The sequence below is a fragment of the Vombatus ursinus genome, unplaced genomic scaffold (genome assembly GCF_900497805.2).
Source record: "Vombatus ursinus unplaced genomic scaffold, bare-nosed wombat genome assembly UNPS02014768.1, whole genome shotgun sequence".
NCBI lineage: Eukaryota > Metazoa > Chordata > Mammalia > Diprotodontia > Vombatidae > Vombatus > Vombatus ursinus.
Window position 1 is genome coordinate 6,033,151 of NW_020954546.1, and position 25,542 is coordinate 6,058,692.

General features: G+C 40.2%; 1 protein-coding gene across 4 annotated transcripts; it reads right to left on the bottom strand.

The window, feature by feature from the left end:
- Positions 1–2,438: 2,438 nt before the first annotated feature.
- On the bottom strand, positions 2,439–25,168 carry LOC114043163 (U4/U6 small nuclear ribonucleoprotein Prp3). Of its 4 annotated transcripts, XM_027862163.1 has the most exons (17): positions 24,972–25,082; positions 24,154–24,259; positions 22,724–22,926; positions 20,502–20,632; positions 18,176–18,322; positions 17,198–17,281; positions 16,224–16,444; positions 15,224–15,530; positions 13,075–13,241; positions 12,492–12,571; positions 11,485–11,628; positions 10,683–10,782; positions 10,371–10,484; positions 9,481–9,599; positions 9,102–9,185; positions 7,665–7,726; positions 2,439–2,829 (listed from the first exon to the last, which is right to left on the bottom strand). In XM_027862163.1, exons 3-17 carry the CDS (start codon positions 22,866–22,868, stop codon positions 2,683–2,685), a joined length of 2,052 nt encoding a protein of 683 aa, XP_027717964.1. In that variant the 5' UTR covers positions 22,869–22,926; positions 24,154–24,259; positions 24,972–25,082; the 3' UTR covers positions 2,439–2,682. The 4 variants fall into 4 exon arrangements, with proteins under 4 accessions (XP_027717964.1, XP_027717963.1, XP_027717965.1 ...); XM_027862162.1 differs by lacking the exons at positions 24,154–24,259; positions 24,972–25,082 and adding an exon at positions 25,111–25,168; XM_027862164.1 differs by lacking the exon at positions 24,154–24,259.
- Between the last annotated feature and the right edge of the window lie 374 nt (positions 25,169–25,542).

Below are 25,542 nucleotides of genomic sequence, written 5' to 3' on the forward strand. Positions count from 1 at the left end.
GATACACCAGTTAGATTAACAGAATCCTTAGCTCGATAGCTGAAGGGGACTGCAGAGGTCATGTAGTGCGATCTTTTTAGTCTTAAACTGGCCCAGAGAGGGAGTAATGAGTTTTCACAGTCTAGTCTTGCTTTGACACCCTTCTTTCGTATTATTATTCCTGTAAATTTATATTCGTTATGGAGAAGAGTATAGAGCCTATTTCAAAGCCAGGAAGACATGGTTTTAAGTCTGACCTCTGATGTGTTTGACCCTGGACAAGTCATTTAATCTTTCATCGCTCAAGGCAAGCTTCTAAAATTTTTAAGTTATGGAGGTTTTTGGCATTGGTAAATTGAATTCTTTTTATGTCAAATACCATCCCTATCCCAATATCCTGGGTTAGAAAAAGTAGTTTTCAAAGGAAGAAATTAAAATTATCAACAAAAATTCCAAATCACTAATTAGAGAAGTGCAAATTAAAGCAAGACTGAGGTTCTATTTTATAACCAGCATACTGGCAAAGATGACAAAAATGGAAAATGACAATTTTGGAATTGCTGTTGAAAAACAGGCACAAAAATGCACTGTTGTTGAAGCTGTGACTTGGCCCAGCCATTGTGGAAAGCAGTTTGAAACTATCCCTCTGTAATTGCTAAACTCTGCAAACCCTTTGATCTAGCAGTACTACTATGCAACAGCAGACCAACTGCTATTTTACTACTCTTTACTTCTCTCCCTTCCCCTCAAAACACTCTTGCACTGAAACCCTCCATGCATTTGCTCAGACTGGTCTTCCTGCCTGGATTGGTCTCCCTCCACCTGTTTCTTACCTCAACTTACAGCCCAACCAAAATGCCATCTTTCCCACAATGCTTTCCCTACCCACACCCCTGCCCCCATCGTTGCTAATGCCCCACCCCCTTGTACCTTAACAATCATTCATACTATCTCCAATACACTTAGCAAGTATTGTCAACATTTTTTACCTTTGTGTGTTGTCTTACCTCTTTCCTCCCTCCTTCCCCTCTCCCCTATCCCTGGACTTAAAACATCATCGATTACCTGTATTACTGTGGAAGGCCTATTTCCTTCTCCATTTACAATAACAACTCACATTTATATATTTTGCAGTGATTTACAGTTACAAAGTGATCCTCACAACAACCTTGTGAGGTAGGTAGTAGTAATAGCAGCTCACATTTATATAACGTTTAAACGTTTACAAAATGCTTTCCTCACAACAACCCTGTGAAGTGGGTAATACAAGTATTTTCTCCATTTTTACAAATGAGGACTCAGGTTAGTTAAAGAGCTTGCCCAGTATCACAGCTAATAATGTGGTAGAGCCAGGGCCTTGAACCCAGGTCTTCTGACTTCAAGTACCCACTGTTACCACATTGCTTAAAAAAAACCAAAAAAACCACCTTGGTCCATTTAGAAACTTATAAATATGTCTCTTAACAAAAAGGTTGGTAAGCTCTTGCTCCAGGACATAAGGGATAATTGGGTACACAGTGCTTTTTGTACCTGGAAGAACTTGGGGGTAGGGAAATAGAGGGTTATGTGTTAGGAAAACTTTATTTTCCCTGATGACTGAGAACCTGTTGTAAGTTCAAAAGATGCACAAGTTGACTGACACCACAACTTGGTTAGCATTATTACTTTTAAGACCCTTTTAGGGGAACACCAAAGGTAAGCATCCTTTCTCTACCTCCACTCCCCAACAGTGTTCCATTAATACCCCTGAGCTAGAAGGAACTTAAGAGATGTTGTTGAATCCCCAGCATTATACAAATGAGGAAATAGAGGCCAAGAGAATTTAAGTGACTTGCCCAAGATCACACAGGAAGTAAAAAGAGCTAGGATTTAAACTCAAGATCCTAAATCCAAATCCAGAACTCTTTCCATTTGCCTGATGCAATTTATGCAGCATAAATGGAGGGTATAGTTAATATGAAGGAATCTCAAGACCTTAGATTATTTCTAGAATGACTTGAGAGGACGTTAGGGTGACTGACATCTCCTCAAGCTGTCCTAGAGATACCAAATATCTCAGAGTAGGATTCCAGTAGTCTCTGAGGGGAAGGGGAAAAGAGGATTTTTACTTTGTAAAAGAGAAGCTGCTAAGTCTCTGAATCCTCCTGCTTCATCCATCTACCTACTACATCCTTGATTACTTCTCTATATCCCACTGCCAATCTCTCCTCTCCACCAGAAAGGGACTTGGAAGTTTCCTGAATAGGAGTATCAAATATCTACTTGCTGTCTAGATGCTACTGAGGAAATGAGATCCTATCAGGAATATCTCTCCTTCCCTCACTCACTACCCCAACTCTGCTCCAAAAAATACTAGTCTTTACTGCTTCAATCATAAAAATGTCCCTATTGTATTTGTCAAAAGACTGGAATAAAAAAAGTACCCTCAAACACCTATGTGTGAAAAATGCCATACCAGGTTTAAAAATAATTCTTTAATCATATGCACAGAAAGGGAAAGGAAGGCAGCACCAGATGGACTGGGAACAGAGCAGCAGTTCTCCCGCAGTCCCACAGCTCTGCCTGGTAGTTTCTGGAGATCTCTCTCACACATGTGCACACATGTGTGCACACACAGACACACAGAGAGGTTGGGATGGAGGAATAAAGGAAAGCTGGAGGGACAAAGGCAGTGGAGAGGAACGGGTGGGGACTGTAGTTGTCTCAGTCGGTGGACTCCAACACGGACTCACTCAGTGCAAGGTCCCAGTAATGTTCAGCCCCATGCTTTTTGAAATGCTCCCTGGCCATGTTCTCTGTGGGGCACTGTTTGAACTTCATTTCTCCAAAGCTCCGATCTTTGGCTGTACCCTGGGAAAGAGACAGGGAGCAATAGAATAGTAAGAAAAGCTGTCAAAGACTTCAGTTCTTCATACATACATGATGGGAGAAACCCAGAAAAGGAAATAACCCAAAATACCTCACTTCCCCTTCTTCTGTCCTACATCTCTTAACCTCTGCTAGTGAAGTATAATCAACTCTTAATTATCTCATTGAGGACAGAATACAAAGCAATTTTCAATCCCTGGATGGATTTTCTTGCTGAACATATTTATCCTATCTTCTTGTTCCTACATATTTTAATCTTTCAAGGGATCTGTGATCCCACTGATGTGGGTACCCTTCCAACGGGGCAAATTGAAAACCCTGCATATTGATCTCTTCCTGGGTTATTTATCTGTGTCCTTCCATAAACCCTCTAAAGTGTGGAGGGGTAGGGGGTAGCACAGGGGGAAATGGGGATCCATTGGTGTTAAGGTCTTTTCTTTAAGGCTTTTAACTTTACACTAAGGTTACCTAATCAGGCTGTTCACCTGTTAGCCCTTACTCATGCTACATAATATGCCCACCTCTTTTTCTGGTCAAATGTATTTTCATCAGTATCTTTTATGCACATTTTATATGCAGTTCATCACTGGTAACATTTTGTAGCCTATTTACTTCAAGATGCTTCCTTCTATTGCCTTTTATGTGACTCACAATTTTGATTCTTCAGAAATTGTTGGTGTTCCATGGGGTGTAGCCATATGACAAATGAGATCATGTAAAGCACTTTAAAAAGTTTAAAATGCTATATAAACATTAATATCATATTGGCATTTGATTTTTTTTTGTTTCAGAATACAGCTTGAGATTGTTGAAAGCACTGGGAATTTCCTAAATGTAATTAATCCTTCTCTCTTCCTCTTATTTAATTCTAGACCCGGCTCACTATCCATCTGTAGAATCTGTCCAGTACATATCTAACAATGGATCAGCTCAAGAGGATGTTGAGTCAACTGCATTTCATGTACTCTAGACTTTTAAGCAGTCTTCATCAACTTGGTTATTACTGTGTAGATTATTAGGCTGACCCCCTTGAAAATTCTCGGAATCTCACAGATGTTCTGAAGTGTTCTGGACCTTGATGCAATCAGGAAAATGCCTTGCAAAAACAGAATTAAATGAAAGCCTTTATCATCTCTAGGAGATTTCTCTTCCCTTTAGTCTTTGATGGACATTCTCCATGACAGAGGCCAATAACTTTGGGGAGCATATTTACCTGTTAAGAGGCAAGTGATAGTAATAAGAAAATCTTTCTACAAAGATATCTCTGTTGTTGCATACATCAAGGAATCTTGTATGATATTAACATGTATGGGACACATCCTTTTGTAGTAGAGGCCTAGTTGGTATGTATTCAGAGAATTCATTTTAATAGCTTAACACATAACTAAGACAGTGCTGACAAAAAAAGCATTATGCATCTCAGAATAAAATACCAACTACTCCTGAACCCTTGTAGACTAACTTTCAACCCTACTAAACTAAAGTGAATCTCTTCAAGCTTACCAACAATGCCTTAACCATCAAATCCAAGACTGTCTTTTTCTTCTTTGACCACTCTATAAAGGTAACCATCCCTTCAGTCCTATATCTTCTCTCCTCCCTGATTTTTCTTGTACTAGTTTTCTTCCTACCTGTCTTAACTACTCCTTCAGTTTCCTTTGTTGGTAATCATCTTCTGCCCACTAAGTATGAGTATATGCCAAGATTGTCCACAGCTCTCATGATCTCATCAGCTCCCATATTAATATCAACACAGATGACTCTCATACCTACATACCCAGCTCTCATCTCTTTCCTGAATTCCAACCTGCACTATCAATTATTTGCTTGATTTCTGATATTCAGTATCTTTTCCTTCAAAACTCACCCCTCTTGGGGCAGCTAGGTGGCAAAGTGGATACAGCACCGGCCCTGAAGTCAGGAGGACCTGAATTAAAATCTGGCCTCAGACCAAACACTTAATATTTACTAGCTGTGTGACTCTGGGCAAGTCACTTAACCCCAATTGCTTAAAAAGAAAAGAACAAAACAAAAAACTCACCCCACTTCCTAATTTTCTTATGTCAATGACATTTTTCCATGACACCCAGATTTGCAACCTCAGTCATCCTCAACTCTTTACTCTCCTCTCATCCCCAACCATATCTAATCAGTTACTCAGTTTTGTCAACTTTGTCTCCAGAACATCTCTTCAATCCATCCTCTTCTCTCCATTAAAAGGCCACCACCCAGGTTCAAGATCTCATTACTTCTCAAATGGATTATTGCAATAGCCTGCCGACTCATTTCCCTATCTCCCTTCTACAGTAATGCATCCTCTACACAGCTGTCAAATTGATATTCCTTAAGCACACACATCACTCCTTTACTCAAGAAGTTTCAGTGGTTCCTTAATGCCTCTAAGATAAAATGCAAATTTCTGTTTGGCATTTTAAATCCTTCACAGTCTGGATCCAACCTATCTTTCTAGAATGATTTCACACTACTCCCCTTCAGACACCCTCCAAGTTCCAACCAAACTGGCTCATTCACTGTTCCTCATACACAACATTCCATCTCCCACCACCCTTGTGCACAAGCTGTCCTTCATGCTCTTCCTTACTTCCATCTCATGAAGGCTGGCAAAATGATAAAAAAAAAAAGACAAGGACAAATGTTTAAGGGACTACGGAAGAACAAGTATATTAGAACAATCTTGGTGGAGATGTTTAGCCTTTCTGGAAAGCAGTTTGGAACTATACCCAGGAAAATGATCAAACTATCATACCCTTTGACTCAGCTATACTAGGCTGAATATATAGCCTAAAGAAGTAAAAAGAGGAAAAGGAGGACCTATGTGTACAGAAATATTTTTAGAAGATCTTCTTGTGGTAGCCCCAAATTGGAAACTAAGGGACTGATATTAGGGAATGACTAAATAAGCTGTGATAAATGAATATAATGGAATATTACTGTGTCATAAGAACAATTTCATGGGAAACTGAGAAGTCCCTTATGAATTGATGCAAAGTGAGGAGAACTAGGAAAACAATTTACAGAATTATAATATAATGGAGAAAAACTTGAAATGCTTTAGAATTCTGATTAACACAATAATAAGCCATAAGTCCAAAAAAAATTAAGATAAAACACACCATTCTCCTCCTGACAGAGCTGATGATCTTAAATGCAGAGAGACAGATACATTTCTGTACATGGCTAATTGGTTTTGGTATTCAGGGATTTAGGGAATTTTTCCCCTTGTTTAATTTTCTTCATTGGGGTGGTTGGTGAGAAGAGAAAGTGACAGATAAATTAAAAAAAATAAAAATGCTGGCTGTTTGAAAAAAAAAATCAATTAACTACTGACCCATATGCTAAAAAGTTTTTCAGAGTGCTCTATACACACATCAAAGGAATATTTGATGACAGTATGAAAGGAACAGATTTCCTTTCACAAAGGATATTTTACAGAAGACCACCTTTACAGTCAGAACTGACTGAAATATATAGACCAGTAGTATCAAACTCAAACAGAAACTGATCCCTGTGCCCCACATATTGACTTAGAAAACCACAAATTACATTATCTATGTTCTGTTGCACTTTTATTTTGTGAAACAGTCCCCAGTTATATTTTAATCTGGTTCAGGCCTACTTAGGAGTTTTTTGTGGGGGAAGTCTGACATCTCTGTTGTAAAGAATATAAGATTCTGCTAGATGCATTGTTTGCTAACTGTATATTTGGTTGAGCTAAACACCAATTTAAAAGCTCTCCTTAACCAAAGTGTCTCCCATGCATGTATCAAAATCACACAAGATGAAAGATGTAAGAATTCAAACAATCTGCTAATTATTATCAAGCAAGGCTTAAAACACGAAGTATGCTTGCCAAAAGATGTTTGCTGCTGTTGTGGAGGTTGTTCAGCACAGAGTCCAAATGGAAGAGGAATTCTCCATAGATGGGGACATACTTTCAAATGATCCTCTCTATAGATGGAGTTGTGTGTTATATAAAGCCCCAGAACATTTCATAGCCTCCTAAATGAAACCCATAATTATTTTAAAGAATTTGGCCTACTTCTCTATATGGAAAAGAAGTGTTTGAATAATGACTAATTTATACAGGCTATGATAGGTAGATGGACAAGCCATAGACTTAATACATGAGTACATAATATATCTTAGTCAAAGGCTGGAGATGGACAATTAACTAGTCTCAGAATTAAAAAAGATTTAATCTCTGGGAAATCGAATAGTGCTTTTTTAAAGAACCAAATCCAATCCCTGAAACAAAGACCCATCTTTTAACACCCAATATTCTTCTGCCAATGCTATAATAATTGCTAAACATGGACCACAATATCTGAAGAATAAAAATTTTAGATCCCCCCAATGGAAACCAATAGTAGACCTGAGTAAACCATAATATAAGCAATTAAGAGCTCCTCAAGAAAAATGCTGTAAAACAATGTTTAAAAAAAAATACATTACGGAAAATGCAGCTGGGCTAGTCCTGCAGTGAGAGCTAGAGATAATGAGTGGATGGTTGATGTGCTGTACTGATGCCCACACAGTGTAAAGAAATCTAGAGGAGCTATGGGACAATGTGGACCTTCCATAATTCAGCCCCTACCCCGTCCTGGAAGGATTTCCAGGAGGATGAGGTATAGTATCCCCATCAACAAAACCAGAGATCCACTGAGGTATGAAAGAAGACTGATGACCTCAACACTCCCTCAATTAGCACAATTTAGAACTGACTGTAATTCTTGATTTCTGACACAAATATCTTCTGCTTTGGTATTTCAGAAAAAGCTGCTGGAAAAACCACCTACCTCCCAGACCAATGCACACTTGTTGGTTTTTTTCACAGCCTCCTCATCAGACTCCTCATCATCTAGAAAAGACAACATGGCTAAGCCTGGCTCCAAACAGACTCAGATGTACAGTTTTACAAACTGCCATTGAGAAATCCTCTAAGCTTCACATCGCCTTTTAAAGATATTCAAGACAGCCATATTTAAATGCTTCCTCTTCTCCTATATATGGCACAGTGTGATGCACTAGACCTCAAGTCATGAAGATATGAGTTTACTAGTTATGTGACACTGGACAAGCCATTTAATTCCCCTCTGTGTCAGTTTCTTTATCTCTTAAGATGAGGATAAGAACAGCACCTACCTCCTAGGTTTGTGAGGATAAAATGAGGTATTTGTAAAGTGCTTTGCAAACCTTAAAGCATGATATTAAACACTAGCTATTGTTATTATCATCAAATATCACCATGTAAGTTATGTATAGTACTGTTCATAAATTGAATTGAGAGCTCCAAACAAGTAGGGACTTTCAACAAGTCAAATAAAGGAATCTTGTACTTGGCACAAAAAATAAAAATAGTTGAATGTATGTATGTATGTGTGTGTGTAAATTTAAGATTTACAAAGCACTTTAGACCCATCATCGCATTTGATATTTACAACAACCTTAAGTGTTATTCCCATTTTACAAGTAAGGAAACTGAGGCTCAGGGTGGTTAAGTGACTTGCTCAATGATCAGACAACTGGTGTCTGAAAGGGAATTTGAATCCAGGTCTATCTTGCTTCCAAATCTAGCACTCTTTCAACTGTATCATACTTCCTCTAAGATATAGAATATATTTTCTACTCTTAGGGAACATTTTCAGCTCCTAGGGAAGTTGTAGTTTAATAGAATTACTACCATATTATAAGGAAAAGTTTAGGAACATTTTCAAATGCAACAGTAAGCAAAGTATATGCAAACAATATTTTAATTTTTTGAAGAGTGCAAAGTAAAGGAGCTATCAAAATGTAGGCAGTTAATTAAGTATATTGCTTTGGGTACCAAGTTTTGGGGTGGATGGAAAAAAGATATCATGTTGTGGGGAAGCAAAGCATTGCAAGGCACGAGGCATATGCACAGGCCCATGAATTGATGGCCAGAAAATTGTGTATAAGGTTCAACAGTATCTATGTATGGCCAAAGCAGAGTGCCCTGGCAATTGCAATGCAAGAATCAAGTGGTAGAAGATCTTTGAAGACCAGGCAGATAATTAAGTTAATTACATATGTGAAGCAAAATAAATGTCATATGAATAATTATGACACTGGCAGTAACTCTTTCCCCAAATTAATATTCCACCCAGTATTAGGTGAATAAAGGTAAAGAAGTGAGATGTAATACTCAACCCCATCCCTCCCCTCTCAATTCTCTGCCCCCTCCTCCCCCATTTACCCCTCTAACCCCTATTCACCATCTCCCTTCGTGTTAGATGTCTGTTCGTCCCACTTTATCCGGTGCAGCATTAGACGCTTGAATTTTTTCTGTGCCTTAGGGCCTAGAAAGAGAGAAGACAGAATATTCCCCCCTCTTTCTTCTCCAGACTTGGGCTAGGAAACTGGTAATAACAATACCCTCTGAGCCCATGTGATGTCCAGAAGTTTTAATGTGATGATTGGTACAACCCCTGTAAGTACTACCCTAAGCTATGGGTCTTCTACTACCAGGATACTAAGAGATAGGGTTAAAGGGTCTTGCTCCAAGATGTGCCTCTAAAATACTTCTCCACCCCATCCCCAATCTAGGTTTCAGTATTCTGGGTATACTCCTTTGATCCCTTAACCCAAACTCACCCCCTTCTACCACCACAACGTTGACATCCTTGTGAAGCACCACCACCCCTGAAAGGTACAGCTGCCCAGCATTGGCCTCAATCTTGAACTTCTTGGCTGGGTTGCTCAAATTTCGTACTCTGGAGACAGGGAAAGTGTGGTTATGTATTTTAACTTAAGTGTTAGCAGCTGATTAAATGGAGTGGAAAAATAAACCTACATGTCCAAACACGGATTTGTCCAAATTTGTTTCTCAAAAACAAAACAAAACAAAAAGCTTTTTTTGTTTTTGTATATGGAAAGCTGCTGACTGTTTAAACAGCACAATTAATGGACTCTAAAAAAGTATTTCAACTGTTTTATATCTCTGTCCCCCCACATCACTTAACAGTCCCCAGAAACAGAAGGTACTCTATAAATATTTCCTGGTGAGTCAGCAATAAATTCATTTTGAAGTAGGAGAGTATAACAGTAATAGTTGAATGGTAGGACATGATAAAAATCAATATGGAGGTGAGGGAAGGAGGGCTACCAGTACTTTCTTGAAAGTTGGTCTAAGTGAAGTGAAACTAGAAATGTTAAGTTCTAAAAAGGATGAGCAGCCACAATTTATAATCTGATTGTAAGAGGTTAGTTCATTCAGCCTAGCAGATCAATACTAATTCACTGACCTAAAGTCAAAGAAAAAAGACTTTACTACACTGGCAGAAGAATTTAAAATTACAACAGAAATTTTATTTCCCAGGTCCAATCCCACTCCTATTAAGCTCTTAAGACCTTAACTTCATTAATTTAACACTGAGGTTGGTGTTAGGAAAAGCTTTGTGGACTGTACTAACTGCCCCAAGCATTGGTTTGTCATACTATTTTGATATTTATGTGGGCAACACTGGCTCAACAAAGACACCTACCTATATACAGATATGTGTACCCCCTGTGAAATGTCTTCTTTTAGCTTTTTAATTTTCTTGACCTTTCTCTGTTCTGCTGTTAGTTTTCGGGCAGCATTGGCCTCTTCATGCGCTCTGTCGTGACAGGAAGGACATCCACAAGTAAGAAAGGCATTGAAGACCAGAGGCAGGGCTGAGGGAAAGAGAGAGCAACAGAGGACTCTCCCCTCCTCTGTCTACCAGTCCCCCAAGGGAGGCCAAAATCCAACCTGCTATCCCACAGTGTGAAAAAGAACCCTGCCCGAGGTCCCCACCTTGTTCCAGGGCACTTACTTCTGTCTTTTTGCCATCTGGGCTCTGACGTGGGCTTCCACTTTTGTGGGGTCTTGAACAGCTTCTGTGCCTAATACTCTCATCAAGTTGGAAATTCTTACTGCATCAGAAACAAAACAGTGTTGCCTACACATCATTTCCTCAGCTGAGACAGCTCTTCCTACCTCTCTTCCTCTAACCTATGTCCCCAATACTATTTAAAACCCTTGGAAAAGTATTCCCTGATAAATGCATTGGAAGCGTAACTTTTCCCTCTGCGTTTCCTCAGTTTATGTAGCAAATTAACACTAAGCTAAATTACACTGCAGCTAACTTGTTACTTTGTTCTGACTATGGAATGAAGACTTTCCTCTCTCTGTGTACTGAATCTTGAGCTAGACTGAAAAGTGCTTGATGTCAAAGAGGATGTCTCTCCCTATGGAATGCCCTCCTGTCCTGGCAACACAGGCAAAGAGAGAAGAGATCTCCAGTATGACTTGATGTTCTCCTTAACGATTTCTAAAGCACTTTTCCTCCTAAAAGCTCAATACAATACACAGCATTCTCAAATAACTCTTAACAAAAGATTTCTAAATATCTGGAAAATAAGTAAGTTATTTTAAACAAATTCACTCATACTGTGGAAACTTGGAAGAGAAGGGAAAAGGAAAAAAGTGAATACAATTTTGCATAATATGACCTTCTGTACATACACAGTAGTCCTCCAGTAAAAGTCAAGGCAAGGAAAAAGAAATACTGAAAATTACCAAGACAAAAGAGTTCATGCTGCCATCCTTCTCCCCCTTAACCTAAGAGTCCTCACCTTTGGGTTCAGGAGGAGGCATCAAACCCAGCCTGACTTTCTCTTGTAGCTCCTTCTGAGCTTCCCTCCGTGTCTGCCGCCTAAGTTTTTTCTGTTCCTTTTTGGTGAGGTACACCCCCAATGTTACTGGCGTGTCACTGTCCACTGTTAAGAGAAGCATAGAGAGGGAGGCAGATTAGAGGAGCCAGTATTAATCTGAAGCACAGCTAAGCCTAGGGAGGGGGTAGAATGTATCTCAGCGTAGAGAATATTGACTGTAGCTGGATAGTTACAGAGACTGAATGAAACTCTGCAGCTCCTTTTAGAACAGGAGAAAGAAGGAATTGGGGAATGATGTAATGTTCAGTATTGGGCACCTGCATGCTTCTTTATTCTCCCTTAAAAAAACAAAAATTAAAAATCTGCTTTTAAAGTCTAGATGACTCATGTTAGAAGTAACTGGGAAAAACTAGATTAAACGAAACTAGACACCAAACTTTAGTGGACTCACTGAAGGACAAAGGATAGGACTCAGGCCTGCAAAGTCCAGTGTACTAGTTTCTACCATACAATCGTATCCTTTCTGGACCTAGTTTCCTAATCTGTAAAAGGAAGGGCCAGACTCAATCTTCAAAATACCTCAAGCACTCTATGATTTCTCAAACTGATAATGTAAAACAAAAAAGAGAAAGAAAGGAAAGTACAGAAACTGAATGGAGACTGGTGTGGAACATGAGCTGGAGCCACAGTTCCAGGAAAAGTCCAGCTTGCTATTAAGACAAAAGGGGTGTTTTAAGTGCAAAGATATGCCCCCACCACAATAAGCCATCAAGCTAACATTCAGAGATCTGGAACCAGCACTAACAATTTCATCTAAAGCAAAGTTAGAAAGATTGAATACAAAGGAATAGCTTAGGGAAGCACTGACTATGGCATTTTCTCTTTCTTTGTAGTCAGATTATGATTAAATCAGGATAAGGAGAAAAAGAACCACCCACTACAAACTGGGTAAATGATCCACCCTTTACCTGGAGGGTTTAGCTGGGCTGGATGCTCTACAAGGTTTGTGATTCCAAAATAGTCCTCTTTCTTGGGAGCCTCCCCTGTACTAGAATTAGGGAAAGAAGAAAACAAGGATATGTGAGTGGAGATGATTTCAAAGAAGTGGGACTCCCAAAGACTTCCCCTACACTCACTCAAGCACCTCTTCAGTGTTTACGTGCTCATTATATAATACGTGGATCATGCCATCTTCCCTGCAGAGTGCCAATAGCTAATTTTTAATCACAATTTGACTACTATATAGCCAGGTGAACTATGTAATTAATCAATTGTATTTAAGAAATACAAATCAACTTTACTGTTAGTGCATTAAGAACATAATTAGAAAAGTAAACAGGTTGAAAAACATTATTTTTGATTATCTACAGCTTCAAATTACCTAAACTTATTTTTCTCCATAGCCAAAATGAAGATTGATGGCTGTACTAGAAATGAATTTACATATACATGTTTATTTATCATCCTTAAATGTATGCTTTGAATTTTTTTCACACGTCTCATCTCTTCCATTTAGATTATATCTCAAAAAATGTTAACTAGTAAACTCACGGGTCAAAACCATTAGGGATAATGTAGGAGTCCCACCACTCAATATCAGGAATCTCTCCTTCTTTTAGTTCTTTTTTAGGGGCAATAAGTGCCAACTTGGTTGAAGTATGGATGCCAGTTTTTCTGGCTGCCTGTGAGATCTCCGCCTGCAGCTTCTCTAGCTGAGCCTGAGAATCAGAAAACACAGATGCAAGGGGAAGCTGAAGTCACAGTAATCTGGGAGGTAAAAGAAGCCTGTCTTTAAAAACATTCCGCTTCTTGGGCTGTCTTTTCACTACCATTTGACCACTTCAGTACATTCCCAAAGATTCAAGGACAAAGGCTACTACAACTCACCAGAAGGGGCAGACGAGAAGCCTACGCCCAGGACTTGGGGACTTAAAGGTTCACCTCTAAACCACATACCCCAGAAGTAGGTGAATGCCCTAGATATCATTGTACTACTGTGCTCCCACGATGTATTGTTATTCTGATGTGCCTAGCATCTAATGGACACTTGATAAAGTGAATGTGTAAAGTAGTGTACATAAAACTTGGGAGACAGTGGGAAAATGGCATTGATCCTGAAGCAATGAATTTCACTGAAGACAAAATGTAGTCTTCTCTGGTATCCTGATGCTGAAGTTGTTTGGGGATTGCACACCCAAGACACCAGGAAATATTTGTGCATGAAAGTGCCTCTAATACCTCATGACCCACAAAAAAAAAAAAAAAAAAAAAAAAAAAAAAAGCCTGTTTTTGGGTTCCTTAGGGGGAATCACAGATTTAGAACTAGACTTAAATGATAATCCAACCCTCTCATTTTACAGATAAGGAAATTGAGGCCCAAAGATGAAAATAGTAAGTGGCAGAACCAGGCTCTGGACCCATGCCTTCTGACAATAAATCCAATGATTTTTCCATAGCCTCTATTAATATTATTAACAGTTTAAGAGGAGATTTACATAATAGGGAGAGTAGGGGAAAGCCTGGGTATCTCAGGACTATATAAATGTAAAGCTGCTAAATCACCTCCTTCAGGAAGGCTTTTCTACTAATCCCACTCAACTCTGATCATTTCATTCACTTTAGTGCACCTTTAGCATTTATGCACATATCAGAGCCCCAACCTGGGGAAGACAATCTTCTCAGCAAAGGAGTAGGTCCACAATAGGGCTGACCTGGCTGAGGTCGAGTACTTCAAGCATGTTTCATTTCTTTTTCTAACCAGCTTGATTTTAGGACTCCACTGACCCCAGCCTTGACTAGTCAGGAAGGCTAGGGAGTGGCCATCTCCTCTCCTTGGCCATTGTACACACACACACTTCAATTCTTCCCCATCCCCCCATTCCACCTCTTTCTCAGGAACTGAAAACCAAGGCAATATTACTTTTGCTACTATGAAGGGTACGACAATTTACTGATCTAAGGTTCCATTCAGAATCAAGAGTTGAATAGCTAAAGCTCCTTTTTCCTATCACTTACTCCCTGGCTCTCCCTCATAGTCATCTGTATCAGCCCCATGCCTCCTCCCATATCTCTAACGCAACTCTTTTATCCTGCCATTGTGCCATCTGGAATCTATTATTAACAAACTGCCCTCTATATTAAGACAGTGTTGTCCCCTTGGAAATTGCTTTTTATATTTTATATTTATTTATATTTGTATAGGTTGTCTTCCCTCTTCCCCAACAGAATGTAAGCTCTTTTGAGGATAGGAAGCTTTATTTTATATGTGTCCTCAGTGCCAAACACCATGCCTAGCTCCTAATAAATTCTTGTTGAATTAGATAGATCACATTCAGCCAAAAATTCCCACGAAAATTCACTAAGGACAGAAAGGAGGAAATAGAACTTTTGCAACTTATAGTCCATTCAATTATCCACATCATGCAGATCACTTGAAGCAAATTTTAATCCTAAATTAGCTTCTCTCTTTTGAGCTGTAACCTTGCAGCTTAACCTCATCAGGTGGTATGTTCTCAGAGAACGCAAACTCAATTTAATGTCAGCCTAATGAAAATTTAATTAAGCAAATCCAACATAAAACTATGAAATATATGGTTGCTGCCCTGCAATACACAAAAAACTTAGTAGCAACTATACTATAAACATTCTAATTTCCTTTCTGCTAGCTTCCTGAATTTTTTCAAGCTTTGGCGCCAGTTACCTTTGTCCGTAATCTCTGGGCAATCTTTTCAAATTTGCCCTTGTCATGGAACTTAAAGGTACGTCTTTGGCGCTGGGAAGGGGCAATGGAGACTCGGGGATCAAAAAATGTGTTGGATTCCATGTCCTCTGATGGCTTTTCCTTGAGCTGCTGCTTGAATTGTTCCCGTTTCACAGCCCGAATGTTAGCCTTTAGTGTTGGCATTCGGTGTGTCAACTCAATCTCTTTGCCTGTAGCATCTACTGTTCGGCCTTGTTCATCCAGGATCAGGGGTGTAGGCTTTGTCTGGTCCTTCAGCTCCACCTTCCTGGGGGGAAAAGGGGGAGTGGGGAAAAAAAGCCCAATTTACAATTTTATCTGCAACCCTAGGGAAGAGCTAGATTAAGAAATTCTAAGATGTTTCATGCTATCTTCAATAAGTAATAAGAAATATCTCAATTATAAAGTACTAATCAAACTGAGTAATCTAACATGGGACATAAATTATAATAACAAAAAGATCCATAAATTATAAAACTGGTTAAGTGGAATTATAACTTGTCTTGTAAACTGAATTTCTTAAGGCTCATCTATCCCATTTAATTAGGATCAAACAAGGAGGTGAAAACTGATTCCTGATCTAGACCCATTCCAGTTATTAAAAGAGGACTTATGACAAGCAGCTTTTCAAAATGTTTTAGAACACTGGTCTGCTTTAAAACAGATGAGTTTAATGAAATGAGCTCTGGGCAAAAAGACCTGATTTCTAATTTGATGTGAAAGCCTTCTGGGTGACCGTAACTTCAGTTATCACATCTGTAAAATAAGAAAAATTCTTGCCCCCTTAGGGATTCAGGACAAATTCAACAGATATTTGCCCATCACTTACATGGATCTTTAAACAGTGTTTGAAAAACAACTTAGGCTGTTTTGAAGAAATAATGTCAAAGAATGCCAAAGGCTTTTCTCAACTGTTACCTTCAAAAACAGCAAAGGGTCCAAAAGGAAAGTGAGTACTCACGGGGGAGCAATGCCCATAGCATGAAGGTTGGCCAATCCAACCATGTTGGCATTGCCAATAAGTCCTGGTTTCAGTGCCAGCTGAGCCTGGATCCGAGCTTGTAGTTCAGCTGCTTTCCGGGCCTTTTCGATGGCATCATTCATAAAGGTGGCAGCCTGAGAAGGCTGAATAGTATTGCCAATTGGCAGCCGTTCTGGTTGAGAGGAGGAAGGAGTCTTTGGCTATGAGATGTACAGGAAAAAAAGACAAAGTTAAAAGGGGAGGGAACAGAGTTCAGATGGGATTTATGAGGTTTTGGGTCCAAAAAATGCCACCATACCTGGATGTGCAACCAAGTGATACTGTAGTAGTTACCTAACTCATTTTCCCTCCTCAATATCCTCCTCCCACCAAGCCACCCTTCATACTGCTACCAGATTAACCTCATTTATACACATGGATGGTCAAAACCCTTTAATGGTGGCCTAATGACAATTAAAGTTACATCTTCTTAGGCTGGCATTCAATGCAATGAACAACCTAGCAATGCTGCACCTTTCCTAGCTTTCTCATATACTGCCCCATTCATGGCAATATAATCCAGTCAAATAGGGGTGGTCACTATATCCTCTACACATCCTATACCATCTCATCTCACCTTTGCTCATTGTACTAAAAGGAACCCACCTCATCTCCACAGATGAAATCATACCCATTCTTGAAGTCTCTACCAGAAGTCTTTCCCAATGTTCCTCCTCACTAAAGTCCTCCTCTCCAAGGACCTTAAAGAGGACTAAATGAGTTCCAGCTCTTTTACATACTATGTATTATTTGTTTTGGTTATTTTTGTAACCTTTACTACATGAGAACAGAACCTATGTCTTATTTAATACTTATTACTAATACGCAAAGAATAGGCATTTAACAGACGTTTATTGGAAATTGCTGAAATGTGGGATTCAGCTCTGTCTTTTTGATGGGATTGAGTACTATACCTGAGGGGTAGGAGGACTAATGAAGCTCAGCTGTTTTTTCCTTTCCTCAATCTGCCTTGTGGCTGCCTCCATCATTTGTTTGATCTGGAGACAAAGTACAGTGGTTAATATCATCTTCCTTCCTTCTTAGAGAAGATTAAGTCACAAGAAACTTCAAATATCTAGCTGAGCCCTGATAATCTCAAGCTGTTTTGTGTAAAATTTGGTAAAGGCAAAGATGTGGATGGGAATTTTTGGTACATACTTGCTAAGTGTGCCCAAACTGCCTCCTTCTGGGACCACAGCATAAGAGCACATCCTTCCCCCTTCCCTTCAAAGATTCCTACCCCTGTCTATGTCTTTGACGTCTTCTTCTTGTTCAAAAGAAGCTTGGAACACTAAAGTTTCAGGAATCAAAGACAACTCCTGCTTTTATGTTAACATATTCCATAAAAGTAATTTGGGGGGTGGGGGGGGACCACGTGGCAGCTAGGTGGTGCAGTGGATAGAGGACTGGCCCTGGATTCAGGAGGACCCGAGTTCAAATCCAGCCTCAGACACATAACACTTACTAGCTGTGTGACCCTGGGCAAGTCACTTAACCCCATTGCCTAACCAAAAAAAAAAAAAAAAAAAAGTAATTCTGTGGGCAATTTCTTTTAAGCCTTTAAAATGTTTTAAATGTTAAAAGCTCAATTTCATTTTAAAATAATATAATGTTTAGCAGTGAGAGTTTAAAGGATATTATTTCTGTCCTAAAACCATGACCTTTAGGCTTTGTTATCTCCTTTTCCACATCACCCAGAACCATAGGTACTAGCTATTTTTTGGCTACTTGACTATAAAGCTTCACTCCATAAAGAATATTGAACAGCAATAGGAAGCATCACTTTTCCTAGTAGCTAAACAAAATCTCAATTCAAGGCCAGGTTGGATCTAGATCCACGTCCCCTTAATCCTCAATTCACAAACTACTTACCTCTCATGTCTGTCACTAACCTGTAATTTGGTCAGCATTCCTGGGCTTTCAGATGGTGGTCCAGGAATTACCTCTGGCTCCTCCTCCACCTCCTCAAACCTTGGTATACGCCTCTTCTTGACCCCCGATGACTCCTTAGATATCTCTGAGTCATCACCAAACACCTCCTGGGAGAAGCCAAAACAAGAGGCAGATTTGTTTCTGTTCTTAATGACAAAATGCCATCATACCCCCAACCCAATTAGTATTTTGTGGCTTTGCCCTGGGGGTTGTAACAGAGCCTTGCAGATAGCTACCTGATAAGACCCAGGGGTAAGCCTGGCCTTGAAGGCCCTCCATCAACTGTTAGCTCCATCTTACCACCTTTATGACTCTCCTACACAGATCCTCTGGTCCATTCAAGCAAATTTCCATCTCTGTCTTCATAAATACCATTACTCACACATCCTCCCTCTCTTCCTCTCCACCAACTCAGATCCAACCACTCCTAAAATCCTATTCAAAACTCACCTCCTTCAGGAAACTTTCGCTGATTAATAACCTCACCCAATTCTGATTACACCTTTGTTTTACACCCTCAAGCATGTATGTATAATGTTTGAGCTATATTAAGTTGCATTTGTTGACATTCTGCTTGGTATGTGTTCTTTATCATGTGTATGTGTTCTGGTTCCCCAACTAGATCTAAGTTCTTCAAGGGCAAGAACTCTTTGTTCCTTAGTACTCCCCCACAGCACTTAGTTCAAGGCCCAGCACACAAAAGACACTTGGTCGTCTACTTTTCAAGGTGAGTTTAACATGGCCAACAACGGCCAAGTGGAAGGGGCAATGGGAAAAAGCAAATGTACACACCGGTGGTAGGCTTTGGGTGACATCCCCTCTTCACTAGGAGGGCTCGTGTTTTGCAAGGACATATCCTCAGTCAGGGGCGGGCGCTTCCTGGAATTCCTACAGTTCAAGAGAAAGGACTCTCCCATAATATATATAGTGTGTGGGAATAGGGACCTAAGGGGACCAAAAGTGGGACCTCTGTCCCAAGGCTCCTTAAGCACAAAGATGCTAAAACATCTCCTCCAGGAAGACTTCTTGACTAATACCACCCAACTCTGGTTACTTCATTCACTCTAGCATATATACAGCATTTATACACATATAGTAGAGCCCCAGTATAATGTAAACTACTATTATGCAGATTCTGTCAAGTCCCCTAAACATAACAAAATTAAAAGTCTGATACCCATAAGGTGGGTATCAGTCCTGTCCCCCAACACTAACATTATAAAGGGGTTCCACTGTACTTTAAAACACCTAAATATTTTACATCTCTCTTGGTATCTCATATCTATGTTCTATCTCCCCATTAAACTATGATTTTTCTCAAGTTTCTCAATATTCTTTATATTCCTTTAGAACCCTACATATAAAAGGTATGTGGTGTTCACTGACTATTTCTCTCTGGTCTAGGTCTCTCTGTATCCTGGCTGCTGTGGGGCTGGAAGAAAATTCCTTTCCCTTCTCTACAACCTGATAATGCTGGTGGCATGGCCAAAACAGCGAAATATTAAAATATCTTGGAAGGATGGGGAAGGAGGAGATTCTGTGATGGGATTTACAGAAATAAATAAAAAGCAGGAAGAAAAGAACTTTAAGCCAAGTAAGACCAGCAGACTGACTACTGCTGATGAAAAGAAAGGGGGTATGACCTACATGAAAGCCAAAATAAAAAGTAATGGAGTAGAAAACTACAGGTTGTCCATGAAGCTGTTGTCCCTTAGCTATGAGCTCCCCAAAGAAAGCATCTTTGGTAGTATGCTCTATGCAAAACTAAGTACGCTCAATGCATATTCAATAGTTATTTTTCAGGAACACCAGCCACAAGTTCTACTAGGAATTCCTTAAAAACTAATAACAATGATAACTGTATCTCAGGGAAGCAATGGACCTAGGCTCAGAGGCAACAGGTTAGGACCCAAATAGGGAAAAACCAAAATCACAAAACCCTAGGAAGAAGCTATTATTTATTAGAGGTGAGGAGAAGAAAAAGTGAAGAGAGACAGATGCCAATAATTCCTTATCTTACAGCACAATTATGTATGTAAAGGGTAAAACTACTGGTTTTCTGGAGTGTTTGCCTCATGATGTGTTTCCATGTTTCACCACCATAAACTAAAGAATAAGAATCAAAGTTGGTATAAAAACAAACTCACTGTCTGTTCTACAGCCTAAAGCTTTCTCTTGAATGTTAGGAATTCTATTGTGTCTATGTGTGTGATCACAGAAAGTTCAGCTGCTAGTGTTACCACTGAAAATATTCCCATGCCATTTAATCAGCCAACCAAAACCTACCTTCAATTCTCGTTTTCTACTTCTGTCACTGCTAGACTTGGAATGTCTGGAACTACGACCCTCCTCTACTGCCTCAAACAGTTTGTCGACAAACCGAAGGGTAGAATCATCGAGAAAAGGCTTCAAGTGATCTGGTGAAGAAAAAGGTAGAAGTAGAAAGGTCTGAGAGTTTAAAACAGTTCTGTATATATAACAGGCTCTCCAAAATATCTATTAAATGAAACGATCTAGTACTAATAATACAAAGTGCCTAGATCAACTATTCTTCTCCACCCAAAAGAGTGCTCTTGATTTTTTCTGTGGGATTCTCTTAAGTGCAATGTTTTATGGAGACATTTTTCTTATGTTTTATGAGGGAGAAATGTAGGTTATAGTTTTCATGGAGTGGAAAGTGGCAACATTCTGAGATCCAGATAAAAACTACCTCATGGCCAAGAATCATGGGAATTTGTCTGGCCTATTTTCAAGAGAGAATTCCATACTACATTAATATAAGGATATGTGGCTTTGGCAAACTAAATCTCCAATTTAAGGGTTTCACTAAATTTAACCCTTCCTATTACCCTGAAGGGCCTATGCAGACAACTTAAACCAAAAAACACATGTGCTGCAAGGAATGTGTGTTAACATCCTAAAAGTAATAAACAATAATAAACTTAAAATATGATTAACACAGTTTTGAAAAAGTAACTAGAAAACTTCAGGGCCACGAATACTTCCACAACTTCATTACTGTTATTACTGTCTTTTAGCTTCAAATCCCTTTCAAACCTGGTAGTCACTTTATGAATACCATAGAGAGAAAACACCCAGAGAAGGATGTGAGATAAATAGCATTAAAACAAAAAAAGCCCTCGGTTACTAGGGAATAGAATTCAATTATGAGTCTTTAAAAGAAAAGGCAAGATAAAGTAAGATACTGATACCAGAGTGTTTTAAGAATCAGTCCAATAACCCAATCTTATGAAGAAACTTAAAATCTCCCTCAAGTGGTAAGCACTAAACTGATGGCATGGGAGACACATCATTAGCAAAATCCAAATCCCCCACTTTTTAATTTCACTCAAGTACTCTCTAAGTTAGGCTTCAACCTGGCTACTTCAGATACATTTTTACTGAAAGTTACTTTGTTTCATTTATTGTGCTAAAGGATTTTCTACATCGTCAAAAATTATTGACATAGAGGGGACCGGGGTACAAGGTAAACGAAAATTTATGCCTATATGGTTTTGGAAGATGTATGATTTTTTTATTATAGCTGACTTACTTTTCTAATTATATTTAATTGTAAGTTATTAAAAGAATTACACGTGTGCAAACGCGCGAGCACACGCACAAACACACAGAGACGATACTCACTTTATGTAAGTAGACCTCTTTAGATAGATACTCACTTTATGTAAGTAGTATTCTGCAGACCTCTATGCAACGCGATTTTTTACCTAATGTGAATTTGCCCATGGATGTGGGGAAGGGAGGGCAAATAGGGGGCCATGCACTCGTGGAGAGAGGTGCCTGGCCACAAAGGGGCCTGTCCAGAACTGAGAGGGCAGAAAGGGGGGGCCAGACAAGCACAACGACAGAAGATGGGTGACACACAGGGGCCAGGGACAGACATGCAGTACCCGTGCACAGACAAATGGAAGACAGACACACAGGGCTGGACAGGTGGGCAGAGTGGGGCAAAGGTCTTCTCTCTTGGAGACAGAGGTCTCAAGCCAAGCTTCGTATTTGGTGGCAGGGCTATCTCTCCATATCTCCACGCTTCTGCCTTCACTTGGAAAGCTTTTAAAATTTTTTTTGGGGGGGGTGGGGAGGCATGGAGCACCAAGCCAAGGGGCAGGAGTGGAAAAGAGAGAAATTGCAGTATTGTAAAGTTGACATAGGTGTTTTTTGGAAGGGGGATTTCTCTCAGAATTCTTTAGAAAAAGTTGAATTTGTGTAACGCAAATTTACATAAAGCAAAAATTGTCTATATATAAACATTTTATGTACATAAAACATATAAGCATACATGACTAAGGAGATTCAAAAGACACTAAGTAGATAATCCAAAAGCAAATAATTAAGATTGACTATTCCTATTACCCAACACAAGGAGAATAGAGCCTTCTTCCTTCAGAGTTCCAATATCATTTCAACTCTAACAAGAACACTTCAAATATTTCAGTCCTTAGTGTCAGGCTGACAGACATATACAGGGACCCAGAAAAAATACATACCAGCTGCTTTCTTCTTATCCATGCCCTTTCCTACACAATTTAATGCTGCGGTGACCACTGTGGGCTCTGAGAAACCCAATACCCTCTTCACTGTCTTCTCGATCCATGGCTTCAGCTCATCCAGCTCCCTTTTGGACAGGGCCATTCTTCAGAAGAAGGGACAATGGACAGTGAGACAACCTTAGATATACTCAACACAGCACCTATGAGTGAATCATGAAAAAGTGATTGGGAAGGGTAGGAGACCGAAAATAATACAGAGTGATGCTTATTTTATTAGAAATGTCTTCTCCCCTGGCTACCTCCTACACCCCTGGGCAAGTTACTGTTCTACAACTGTGGATAATTCCTCCCCCTGGCAACAACCTCTGTAAAGAAAATCCAAAAGACAGCATCTCTTACACTAACCCTGGGGGAACTAAGCTGAGTACTGTATTCTGATGCTTCCTTCCTGATACTACTACATCTAGAGCCTGGCAGATTACATAATATGGAAACATAGAAGTCTTTCAGAAGTCATCTCGTGGCCTCAGGCACGACCTCCCCTAACCTCACTCTGACTGACAGAATCTTGTTCTGTGGGATTATAATACAGGGCAGTGGGTCATGAAGTACTTATGGTAGGGTCAAACACTAATTTTACACTAAGGCTTACAACTTCTAAGAACGTTCCTTTACAGATTTTTATCTTCATGCCACCATACCTCAATTTCATTTAAATCCTGTATGACCAACCCTCTCATAATGCAAGTTTACATGAAAGACCACTTTGATGAGGTGCTTGAAGGGAACATAATCTTGCTAGACAAGGATTCTCCCTCTCTCCTGACTGTTCTTTCCTTCTAGCCTCCTAATTCTTGAGTTCAGCAGAGAAAAAAAGAAACCACTGAGGATTCTTCTGAATAACAGACCTCACTCAACATTCTACTAAGCAGGGCTGTCATTTATATACACGCTTTTGCTTGTCTAGCTAAATCAGAAGCTATTCATTGACATAAGACATTTTCTTATGTATTCTCCCTATATCATCTGGTATAGAGCTCAGGACACGGGAGAAAATAATTGCTCACTGATTTAGCCTTTTCAAACCTAAGCAAGAGCATACACCAGAGTTTCCGTCCAATTTGTAATTCTAGCTTTCTTCACTTAAAAGCTTTCTTCATTTAAATCTTCTTTAGAGTGTCCTAAGACATCTTTTCCCTATGAAAAATAGAGTAATTAATGTCTTCATTTCAGGACAGGAGAGGCCTGTACAAGTTCATACTCTGTACTGCCACCAAACTATGATTTTGAATTTGGGATAAACCAAGATAGAGGGTCCACAGAGGAAAAAATGAAACTAAAGGAGAAAAACCACATACAGGACATTCTGAACCTGAATATCCAGCATCTGTATTGCTGAAAGAAAACTCATCAACAATTCTATTCACCTATCAATTAGATAGCGGAGGAGTCTCTCCAGAGGGTCTCAATCTTCTTATGGAATCATAGCTTGCAAAAGACTTTTTCCAAACTCCTACTTGACCATACATACTCCTGAATTAAGGAAACAGAGTGGGAATGATATCATGCATGGTACTGATAGGGATCCCCGTATTGTTGTCAAGAGTAGGGAATGGGCAACTTAATTCCTCTGGCTTTCAGGATCCCACCAGTAAAATAGGGATTAAGACAAAATGGTTTGCCTATCCTCAAAGGATTGTTGTGAGGACCGGGTTAAATAGTGAGCGTTCTTTTGTAAATACTTTAAAAACTACAAAAGGAAAAACATTGCCATCATCACATCCGTAGCGTTTATAAGACTGGAATAGTTAGATATGACGCTGAATGCTCGTAAACGAACTCACCACTCCACGCTAGTTCACATGAAATGAAAACAAAACAATGAGTGTGGGTGATACACAAATCAGCTCTGGGGAGTACAACGACACTGTCACTGGGCAGATGACAACAGATTTTAAAGTACAGCAAAGATAATCACCCCACCTCCACTAGGCAGTCCGAATGACCCCCAATGAATAAGAAGGGCGGAAGTTTCCAGTCCAGTTATTTACGTTTCTCCTCTTGGGATGCTTCCCCAGGCACGCTCTTTTTTCCCCTTTGACCTAACTCCCTCCCAGTCTTCCATTCCCCCCCCTACCCCCCGGTTCTGCCCGTGCACCTCACCTCAGTCCGAGCCTCTTTTCCCCTTCCCGCCCCCGCCCTTTTCCTCCCTACAATCCCCGCCACCCCACTCCCCCTCAGAAACCTCTCCTCGGCCACTTTCCGTTGGGCCCATTCGCCTAACGAACCGCCACTTCCAATTCTGCTCTGACTGCGGCCAGGGCTGGGAGGCTGAGCCCCCAGGCCCCATGGCCAGCGACACCGGGCCCGAGCCCGCTACTCACCTCACAAACTTCAGCCCCTGAGACGGAGCCCGAACGTTACACCGGAACCGGAAGTCGGTCAACCTTACGACTTGCCGTCGTTACCGCTGCCTCCGCCACGCGGCTTCCCGCCCGGCGCCCCTGGCACGTGACGGTGGCGAGCCCACGGGGAGCAGAGCAATACGGGTAGGCTCGCTCGCCCGCCCACCCGCCGCGGCGCATGCGCAGGGTCCTTTCGAAGCCTAGGAGGACTTCCGATTGCCAGGAGTATCCGCCCATCATTATCCCGTGCGGAAAACCGGAAGTTCGTTTTTCCGGAAGAGGAAGTAGAGACAGCAGACGTTTCCCTGTGTGGGAAGCGGGCGCTTTAAGGCTGGGACCTCTTCCTTTATCCTTGCCCTTCGCGTGCAAAGTAAGATTTGCGCTCTCGGTCCCGAGACCAATTCCGCCAAC